The 11,628-nt window shown below is 38.1% G+C and overlaps 1 protein-coding gene across 1 annotated transcript; it reads right to left on the reverse strand.

Moving 5' to 3' along the window:
* Positions 1-2,805: 2,805 nt before the first annotated feature.
* LOC104442316 (probable carotenoid cleavage dioxygenase 4, chloroplastic) lies at positions 2,806-4,953 on the reverse strand. Its single transcript, XM_010055701.3, has 2 exons — positions 4,225-4,953; positions 2,806-4,110 (listed from the first exon to the last, which is right to left on the reverse strand). The coding sequence occupies exons 1-2, from the start codon at positions 4,856-4,858 to the stop codon at positions 2,993-2,995; spliced, it is 1,752 nt and encodes a 583-aa protein (XP_010054003.2). The 5' UTR covers positions 4,859-4,953; the 3' UTR covers positions 2,806-2,992.
* Between the last annotated feature and the right edge of the window lie 6,675 nt (positions 4,954-11,628).

Below are 11,628 nucleotides of genomic sequence, written 5' to 3' on the forward strand. Positions count from 1 at the left end.
AGGGGAAAAAAAGGCATATGCGTAAAAGTTACATCTGTGTTTGGTTCACTAAAATTTCACAAGGGAAAGATTGAGAAGGGACATCAGAAGCCCTTAAGTCATATTTGGTTTCCTTTGTTCATAAAAAAAATGATTTGGAAAATATATTTTTAAAAATGATTGTTTGTATCACTTCTTTAGTTAACGAAATATATATCCATTATCAATAATCATTATGTCTAAAAAATTTTATGTACAAGATATAAGTAATCATTTTAGAAAAATATTTTGCAAATTATTTATTTTCTGCGGAAAAAACGAAGGATTAATTCAAATATTTTCCACCATTGTCATCCTGCTATTTAGCTTGATTTAGCTTGACTTGTAAAGATCATGAACCGTGAACAAGATTGTCATTTACATTTAGGAATGCCAATTGCTTTATCTACAAACATAAATATGTATTGATAGTTATTTGCAATATCCTATAGATTATGATTATGAAAAATAAATTTAATTTAACTTAAAACATAATGGCTATATATGTATATATAATTATTCTACTGCTTGATTGTTAATTCTGGTTAATTTGATTTGATTATTATGCTATTATGTGTAGTTGTGGTGCATTGTGTACTAATTTCCTACCTCATCTATAAAATGACAAAATTCAAAGGGAAAATGATACAAAAGTCCTTGAACTTCGGCCAATGTGGTCAATGTTGTCATTGAATTTTTAATTTGTTTAACGTGGTTCAAAAAGTTTTGGTACACGTTTAATCTAAGCATAGAATTATATAAAAATATTCATTATTGTCATTGAAATAGTCAATAGACTAACTTGAATATTTATCAAAAGTCTAAAGACCAAATTGCAAAATTAAAAGTTCAAGAATGATATTATACATAAGGCTAAAGTTGAGAGACTACTAAAAAGCTCAAGAACCACATTGCACATTAAGACAAAGCTTAGGGACTTTTTGTATCATTATCCCAAATTCAAATGATGATTTTTGAACTTTTGTTTAATGTGCGATGATATTAGTAAACTCCCAATTCATCTAATTTGATTTTTGAACTTTTTTATTTAATTTGTAATGTCAAATCTAAACTTTTAATCATTCCAATTTTGCCTTTAGACTGTATTAAATGTCAACTGTCATCCTTATATTAAAAACAAATTTCCAAATGAGGACAAAATCACCCAATTCATACAACTTGAGTATGGAATTTAGGTTGATTGCAATGATTGATAAATGGATGATTATTCCCTATTTCTCGAAAGAGAACACAACTAAGTTCTTTCTATACCTTTTGCGGGATAATTGTTTCAAAAATTCTAAATTTATCATCGAACGGCCAATTTAGTGATAAAATTTTTAACATTGCTAATTTAGTCATAAACTTTTTGATAATTTGTTAATATAGTCATTTAAACCAAAATTAGTCGAAAATCACTAACGTGGCTATTGACTGTCTTACTAACACGATCCGCACTGACATTGACAATTTTTAAAATTCTCTAATTTTTTATTTTCTTTTTATATTTTTATCAAGTATTGTGATATTGTTGGTATTCATATTAGTGATTTTTGGCCAAAATTAGTTAGAATGATTAAATTATCAACTCATTAAAAGATTTAGAGCTAAATTGATCAAATTGACTGAATTGACAAAACCACCATAGTTTTAAGACTATTTTAAATAATTTTCCGGTTTTGTCTAAATTTGCTCAACTGAGTACGTGTCCCGGTCCCGCTTGTTGGATATTTGTCTGCCGGAATGCTCTTATTTAGCAACCCCGTCCCTCTCACAAAATGCAAGTGTGCTTATAATTTTAATAAATAAAACAAATTAAAGTAGATGATTATAATGACCCTCCTTTAATCATTGAGCACATCGTGCGAGAATAGAATGACAACTCTTCCACCTTCGCCTGCTTCTTTTCAGTACTTATTGTCATTTTCCCTTTTTTCTTTCTTTTTTCCTTCCTTTTGGCAAGTTGCCAGCCATGGCTGAGGCTAGCGATTGGCCAAAGAAGAGAAGAAAAAAATTGGAGAGAGAATTTGTTTCTCGGAAGTGTTCCAGGAACAAGAAACAAATATTTCTTATTTATTGTTTCTGTTCCAAATTTGTTTCCGGGAACAAAAAAAATAGATTTGGAACAAAAACTTAAACAAGCGCGTTTATATTCTTTTTTTATTTCTCGGAACAAAAAAAAAAAAGGAATTGTGTTCATGAAAAAAAAAAAAAAGAAACACAAACAAACAGCCTCTAACAATGCTTTCAATTTATGGTTCTAAACAAATTGATTCCACTTAACCACAATTTCTACTTCCTTTCTTCGTTAATCACAAAAATTTCCAGCACATTAACTAAAAATCCCCTTAAAAAGCCCTTCTTTTTTTTTTTTTTTTCCAGAATAAGGCGAGATGACGATTGCTAAAATTTCCATAAATGAGAATCATTCAAATCTCTTCTTTTTGGTAAAACATGCCGATCTATATAATCATAATTAAGTTGAAAGCATATTATTTCCAAAAAAAAATTCTAAAACAAATAGTTATTTTTAAAAGTAGCAAAGCGCATTTTTCAGTTTTTTTTTTTTTACCTGCACTTTCTGCATCGTGGATTATGCTGGTATTTTTTTCCTTGCATCGTCAAAGTATCGACATAAAGGCAAGGCCTTGCATGAACAATTCATTATTGAATACTTAATCCATTTTTTTATTGAATCCCGTTATTTTTCATTTTGGTTCTGTAAACAAGGGAGTATCCTTGAGAATCCAAATTTCAAAAACTTTCCTAATTTAAAATCGATCTAATGTGCAAAACACTTTTAAATCCCTAGTTTGATTCTCTATTATATCTACCGTACCATTAATTAGTGAGACCAAGAAAAACACATGGATTGTCACTTATCATATAACTATCTTATGTGCTCCTGATATTATGACTTCTAATAATTAGCTTAATACCATGTGGAACTAAATCCTTCAACTTAATAAATATGCTAGAGCTTATTTAGGTCATTATCCCTAACGAAAATTCCATGGAAGCCGTAAGGAACGCGCTGGGGTAGCTTCACTACTGCCACGACATCGAGATCCGGCGATTTGGCATCCATCACCAAGAACCTCGACTCGTTAACTTTCTCGTCGTGGACATAGGACATGAGGTACCCATCGTCCTCCTCAGCCTGCGGATATTCGGGATCCCTCGCCACGAAGAATGGCTCGCCTCCGTAGCAACCTGGCCCATAATTCCGACTAGCCACCACGCATTCGCCAGTGCCCTCTCGTTTCGCAAGATCTAGCTTTACCACCCCCGACATTTTCGGCATTGGATCAGCAACGCCTGCATATACATATCTATTATATTTCCCAATAAATGCAGGATTCATCACAGGAAGATCCAAATTCATGGCCGAAATTGGTCGCCTTGACACCCTTCCGTCCTTGAGGTCGATCTTAATCTTCTCCATTAAGCCATGGACAAGGTCCATCCTCTCCAAAAAATGTTCAGCTGACATTATGTTTGGTGCCACCATCACCACCGCATCATTGCCATCTTCATCTTCTTCATCCCACGCGTTCACAATGTGCATGATATTGCAGCCCGGCACATCGAACCACCTCATCTCAGAACCGCTTTCCACGTCTCGGCGGATGATCCCGATCCTCGGCACTTTCCTCGGGTTCAGGCCCACTATGGATCCTCCCAACACTGCTCCCTTGGGGTTCACTCCCATCTGGGTCTCGGGGAACACAGCATATTTCCTGGTGATGGCGAAGTCATGGAGGAACGGCGGGCAGGAGAGGGACATGATCGGCATGTCGGGTTGTTTCACTCCGTCCCGGTCAAACTTGAAGAAGTTCAGATATGGAGGAAAGAACGGGTTATACTTGTAAGCATAGGCTTCGCCAGTTTCCCGGTCCACCTTGGGATGGGCAGTCATGCTCATGGAAAGCATGCCCTCGAAGTTGTGGCGGCCGAGCATCTCGATATCGCCATCTGGCGTCAAGCGAATAGAATAAGGGAGGTCAGACTCACCAAGCGCGTAGAGGCCATTGCCGAAGAAGGCCAAGCTGGTGTTTGCTTGACCAATGCCATTGAAGGGATTGAATTGACCTGCAGAAGTGTTTAGGCAAGAGTCATTCAGAACAAGCATAGAACCATATAAATAGTAACCTCAACTTTAGGCAATTAGGGATATGCGTTTAACATCAATAATGTCTCGCTCACCGGTGAGCACTCTTGCTAAAAAGAGAGTTGTACGAGCCGCCGAGGCCATTGCACCGCTGTAGCTCGAGAAGATATTGGGGAACACAGGAGATCCCAGATTGTGCTCGACGGTGTACTTGTTCGTCTTGACATAGCGGCTGCAGAACGTGGCTCGACCTCGAGAGATCCGAATGGAGTGAAGCATGCCATCACCATCGAAGAGATGATAGGCCCCACGGGGAACGAACTGTGGGTTCGGGCCATTGCGGATGTACGCGCCATCTAGGCACTGCGGTAGTGAGCCCTCCAACACTTCGCACTCAGTTGGAGAGAGCTCGTCGACCGGTGCAAAGTTTCCAGAGAGCACAGTTCTCGGGTCGAGGGACGGCTTGACAGGAGGGTCCAGGAAGTCTATTATGATATCGTCTAGTGCTTTAAACATCAATGTCGACAACGGGAGACCCTCTCCTTTCTTGCTTGCGAGTGATGCCAAAAGAGACTTATTAGTGGCCATCATTGGCTCCAAAATTGATGTTGGTGAAAGCATACGAGACTTTGAGGATTTCGGTTTTCCTCTGGTTGTGATGGAGGAAACCACGGTGACATGAGGACTAGACGGCGGCAGCGGCGCTGGCGGTAATCTCACGAATGACATGGGTGATTTCTTGGTGATCAACTGATATTTTGGAATATCTCGTTGGCAGGAGGAAGGCAAACCATCTATTTTAACGAAGTTGAGAACCAAGAACAAGAGAGAGCAAAGGAAAGAATTCAGAAAGGCTGAAGTTTACTTATGGAGAGAGAGACTACTTAAGTGGCGTGTGAAACATTGCATGGTGCGGTTTTCCATTGGAGAAGAAAGCGGGAAGCTTGCTAGTAGAGACATATACGTGATGTCACCGGCCAACTTGCTAGACAGAGACTACTTAAGTGGCGTGTGAAACATTGCATGGTGCGGGAAGCTTGCTAGTAGAGACGTATACGTGATGTCACCGGCCCACCAAGAAACTTGCTAGTGGCAGGACTTGGTTACAAAAAAAAGTAGATCCACGCCAATCAACTTCACCTTTCGCCTTTCACCGTGGTCATTATTCTGTCTGCTGAGAAAACAATGAAACTAGATGTCGACTCGATATCAAAGATAATAAGTTCAATTTGGGAAATTGAACAATTTCAATAGATGTCATCAAACTTCTTGATTAAGTATCCGGTATCTCCTAACCGAAATGACATTCAAAGAAGTAGATTGACGCTAATCAGTTTCACCTTTCACCATAAGTAAGCAATAGTTCTCTCCATCTCGATGAGTAAAAGTTCTCTCTCAAGGTCAAACAATGAAACTAGATGTTGACTCGACATCAAAGATAATATTTATTTTGGGAAATCAAATAATATCAAAAGATGCCATCAAACTGTTTGATTAAGTATTCAGTATCTCCTAACCGTGAAATGACATTCAAAGAAGTAGACTAACACCAATCAGCTTCACCTTTCACCTTACATAAGCAATAGTTCTCTCCATCCCAAATTGAACTTATCTTGGAGAGAAAATGATTCAAGGACAAGAAAAATAAAATAACAGTAGGTGATTATATGTTGATTTACAATGTATCTACCTGAAGTCAAATGGTATTCTCTTTTCCTAATTTTGATTTACTACATTTACAATGGTAAATCGATGTGCTTTACACCGACGGAAGAACCGCTTTGCTCTTTTCTTTCACTAACACATTCATGGAAGAATAAGCATATTCATAACCGATTCGTGACACAAGGTGTAGTTCATCGATGTACCTTGGACGATCCCTCTTTGCCACCCAGGAAAAAATAAAAGAGAGGGGCATGAAAAGCAATATTCATTGCATCCAAGTTACCCTGATTACTAGATTTATTATGCTCCATCTACAAATAGAAGTTCACCTGAAAGATCAATTCCTAAAGCATTTAAAATATCACACAATTCTATCTCCGAGGCCAATTGACAGGTCATCTACCGTGACTTAGTTCTTCCAGCTTAATTAGACTATTCTTTATCTTATCCAGTGTTGGCTATTGGAATCTTTCTTTTTTCTAAACAAGCAGGGTGGATACAGCCACAAGAAATTGTCTATTTTACGTACTCTCTGAGAGCTTTCGATACTTTGTAGAAAATCTGCAAGGACCCAGACCAGTCATGTGAACCTACTGAAATCCAGATACTGATAATTATAAACCAGGATTGTACAAGAGCAAGCATAACACTATAAAATCGAAGAAAATATTACCCTGAACTACAATTACGCAAGAATCTTCTAGCATCACGAGTTTGGAGGACCAATGATGATTAACAATGCCTCCAAACATCATGTGATGCTAAAGATTGCCTCAAACAAAGTCAAATTACATGAGTATGCTGCTCAGACAATCCTAAATAAGAATTACCTTATAATTATCGAGAATTAACCACGCTAGCGCTATGCCAGCCGGTATCCCATTCTGGAATGCAAATCTGAACGTTATAATTGAGTCAGCCTCAGAACTGAGTATTCTATGTAGACGGATTTTGAGATAATTTTGTCAGACTGGCATACTTTGTACTTGGTACACCAATCAGGTTAGGTGTCGGCATTTTGTTTGGATGTGCAACTGCTCATCTTTCGGTATATTTGGCTTGACAAGTTCAACAATGGGCTACCACAAGTACTTCGCTCTGAAAACCCGACAAATCAGGTTAGGTGTCGGCATTTTGTTTGGATCTTTGTAGCGATGCAATTGGCAATCACTATTTTCTTAGAACTTATCGTCAGTATTCCATATAAACTAAAGATTTCTATTAAACTGCCCACCATTTGTGAAAGTTTAGCAAATGATTTTGATGCAAGTTCTGCTTCTCCATACTCGTTTGTTTGCCTGCATATTTGGAAATGATAAAACTTCATGTCTGATTCAGTTCATAGTTGAATGTTGCAATAAATGAAAACTTACTGAGGTGATGAATTGTTTGCAGAGCTTTGAGGCTGACTTGGTTGCAGTTTCAGATTGTGACGTTCATGAGCAAGCAAAATTGGTATCAGAGTCATGGCAGTACTGTGATGGATCCCAGTATATGCTGGCTGATTCTAGTTAATTGTTTGATTGCTTTATGGTACTAGCATCTTGAGGACTTTAGTTTTAAAAGCATAATCTCTAGTAATATTTCAGGTTCAAGGACATTTGAGGATTCCGTGGTGGTAATATTATAGAGGTTTATAGCTATTGGTTTCTGAATATTTTTCTTTTGGTTCACATCTCAAGTCCAGGATCGATGACTCAATCTTTTTCTAGTTGTAGGGATCAAGCATGTAGTTTGAGACCAATAATCCTAACCAAATAACAAATCATTCTTCCAAACTTCATAAAAAAATTCACAAATATATGAAAGAAAGCATCACAAATAAGAAGTATTTGAATCAAAAGTATAGAGAACGAGATTATACGAAGGAAACAGTGACCATAATCCTATCACTACACAAATTCATATAGGATGGGAGAAAATTGTCCAAAAAGCCTTAAACATATTGCATTTTTCTCAATTCAGTTATAAACATTTCAATTTTGTCAATCGAGTCATAAGCATTCAGTTTTTGCCAATTAAGCTTATCTAGCTAATTTTGATCGAAATTCGTTAACATGAACGATGGCCATTCTACATAGCATGGCCAGCATACAAAATTTATTATTAGTTTTATGAATTTTATGAATTTATGAATTTTGAATTTTTGTTTACCTCTCTTTTCTTCCTCTTTGCCAATCCCAACCTCTAGAGACTGCAACCAACGAGGGTTGACCTCGTTGACCTCGGCAAGGTCGCCCCCACTAGAGGCCAACGAGGGTCAGCCTTGCCAGCCTCATGCAAGATCTCCATTGTCGGGATCTGGTGAGGAGGCCGACCCTTGCCCTCACTCAAAGCATGCGAGGGTCAGCCTTGCTGGCCACAAGCCTCACCCAAGGCCCACGAGATCATCCCTCACCAAATCTCAATGAGGGCAACCTCGCGTGAGACCAGCGAGGCCTCTTCTTGCCAGTTGCCAATGAAGGCAGCTCACCAATTATAAACAAGGCCGACCCTCATTGATCATAGCCTTTAGCTAGTCTTCGAAAGCTGGGCAACTACCATAGAGGTAGAAGAGGGGGAAAAATATTAAAAAAATATTAAATAAAAAAATATTAAAAAATAATAAATTTTGTATACGTTAGCATTGGCCATGCTATGTAGGACGGCCGGCATCCACATCAGTGAATTCCAGTCAAAATTGACTAGATGGACTCAATTGAAAGAAGTGAAAATGTTTAAGATTCAGTTGGCAAAATTGAAAGGTTTAATATTGAATTGGCAAAAGTGCAATAGGTTTATGATTTTTTGGCCAATTTTCTCTATATGATGGCAATGTCTCATCCATCATATGTTTTCTATGGTTGCCTACCAGCTTCTATTACAAATTGGTCAACTCAAAACATGTTCAAATACTGAACCACATATACAAACAAATAACCCAACGATGACACAAACTTAAACACAAAAAAGCTTTCAAATTAGTGCCCATACAAGTTGAACAACTAAATCTTCAAAATGCTGAGCTCAACACTAGGACCCATACTATTTTTACTTTTTTTCATTAATCCTTCTTTAAGTACTGCCGCCAAGCTCTCTTCTTTAACACTTAGTATTCCTTCTCCACAAGCAAAATTTGGAAAATTTATAAGAGTTCAATGCAGGAAACTAGCCTATTAACTGATCTACTAAGACATTAAGTACCATAAACGATATTATAGAAAAAATCCGTGTTTTTCTTATTATCATTGACTAATTACAAGGTGTATAAATACAAGAATAGAGGACCCACATTACATAAACAACATATTTGAGGTATAGATCCTAATTAGCCCCTAATCTCTATCAATAGCTAATTTTCAGCTATCAAAATCAAATCACATGATATCACATAATATTCCAAATAATTAGGGAGAGATTATAGGAGATTTTCCAACACTCCCCCTCAAGTAGGTGAGTGAATATCTTCCATGCCAGCTTGCTGATAATCATCTGAAACCTTGACACTGGTAGGCCTTTGGTCAGTACAATGCTAGTTGATTTTTGCTATAAGTGTATGGATTACTGATCAAATTAGATTCAAGCTTCTCCTTTATAAAATGCATGTCTACCTCAATATGCTTTGTTTGATGATGTTGAACCAGATTATGAGCGATGTTGATTACTGATTTATTATCACAATAGTCTCATAGTTCCTTCGTATTGCACTTTGAGATCGTCAATGACAATCCTGAGTCACAAAAGTTCACATATCACATTCGCCACTGCCCTCTATTCAACCTCAGCTCTAAATTTAATAACCACATTTGGTTTTTACTCCTTCAAGTGACAGGATTTCCCACTAGAAAAGTGCAATAGCTAGATGTGGACATTCTATTTGTTGGTGACCTAGCATAATTTGCATTAGTATAGACTTCAAGATTCAACTTGTCACCCTTTTTAAACAAAATATTTTTTTTCCAGGAGTAGCTTTGAGGTAGTGAAATGTCCGGTAGACAGCTTGCATATGTTCTTCTTTAGGATCATGCATGAACTAACTTACAACTCCCACAACATAGGCTATGTTTGGCCTAGTATGAGACAGATAAATAAGCCTTCCCACTAACCTTTGATATCTACCTTTATCAAGTATGTCACTCTCTCCCTGTCCATCCATTTTATGGTTTTGGATCAATAGGAGTGCTCACCGCCTTACTATTGAGACATCATATTTCCTTGGAAAGATCAAGTACATACTTCCTTTGGGATATAAAAAATACCTTTCTTAGAATAGGCTACCTCAACACCAAAGAAGTATCTCAACTTTCCAAGGCCTTTGATCTCGAACTATCGAGCAAGACTGCTCTTGAGAGACTTTTGTTCATCTTCATCATTACCAATCACAACTATATCATTTGCATACATAAGTAGAGCTGTGAACATACATTCATTTGAATGTTTGATGAATACTCCACTTTGCTTGTAACAAATCTTAAGTATTGCCTTTGTGAACCTTCCAAACCAAACTCTTGGGGACTATTTGAGATCATATAGAGCCTTTTTAAGCAAACACACCTAATTGTTTCCAAAATCTTTGTAAAAACCTAGTGGAGGCTCCATAAAGGCTTCCTCTTGCAAATCTCCATGTAAAAATGCATTCTTCACATCAAATTGCTACAAAGACCAACCAAAAATTAGCTGCAAGAGAAAGTAGCACTTGTACCATGTTCATCTTTGCTACTAGTGCAAAGGTCTCTTGATAATCCACCCCATAGGTTTAGGTATACCTCTTTCCGACCAACCTTGCTTTATACCTCTCCAAGGTCTCATTAGCTTTGAACTTAAGGGTATAAACCCATTTACATCCCACCGATTGCTTGCCTTTGAGTGAAGTCATAACTTCCCATGTATTATTCTTCTTCAATGCGCTCATTTCCTACGTCATAACTTATATCAAATTCCTATCCTCAAAAACTTCAAGTACCGAGTTAGGAATAGAAATTGAATCAAGAGTAGTAATAAAGGTTTTGTATTGAGTAGATAGTCTATAGTATGAGTACGGTCTTGGGAACATTCCTAAGGTTCATTAGAAGAAGGGTGAGTGATTTCATCACTTGATAATAGTTCGGATAACGGGACTTGATCCAGTTCCGAATTTAGCTTCGTCCTTCTTGAGTAAACTTGTAGTCTATGAAGCACGGACACGTTGCTTGTGCTTCTATGTCATGTCCGACACATGTCGGAGCGTGTCGGACACGTCAACACGGTTGGACACACGGTCAATGTGTGTCGGATTCTCCGACACGTGGTCAATGTTTCTTGACATGTTTCGACACGCATGTCCAGAAGACGATGGAGGGTGGGGGCGACTTAGGCGAGAGAGGGCGAGGGAGCAGAGACAGGCCGCAAGAAAAATCAAGAGACGGCCAAAGAAAGAGCTGAACAGAGAGAAAGAAGAGAGAGAAAGCAAACTCCCGCTGGCAAGACGAAGCCACGCAACGGACTACAGCGACAGCAAGAGACGGTGAGAGAGCAAAAATTGAGGTAAAGGCCGCCACTGTTGCGATGGATCAGCAACAAGGAGGAGGAAGGTGGTCGTGCGGCGAGGAGGAGGAGGAGAAGGATCGAGAGAGGAGAGGAAGGGGAGGGGGTCATGCGGCTAGTGGCGAGAAGGAGGAGGAAAAGGAGGGTGGCTAGGGTTTTTGATAAGGGAACTAAAAAGTAATAAATAAAAAAAAGGCAAGAAGGAGGAGGAAAAGGAGGGTGGCTAGGGTTTTTGATAAGGGAACTAAAAAGTAATAAATAAATAAAAAGCAAGAAGGAGGAGGAAAAGGAGGGTGGCTAGGGTTTTTTTTATAAGGGAACTAAAAAGTAAT

Source organism: Eucalyptus grandis, chromosome 2 (assembly GCF_016545825.1).
Source record: "Eucalyptus grandis isolate ANBG69807.140 chromosome 2, ASM1654582v1, whole genome shotgun sequence".
Lineage (NCBI taxonomy): Eukaryota > Viridiplantae > Streptophyta > Magnoliopsida > Myrtales > Myrtaceae > Eucalyptus > Eucalyptus grandis.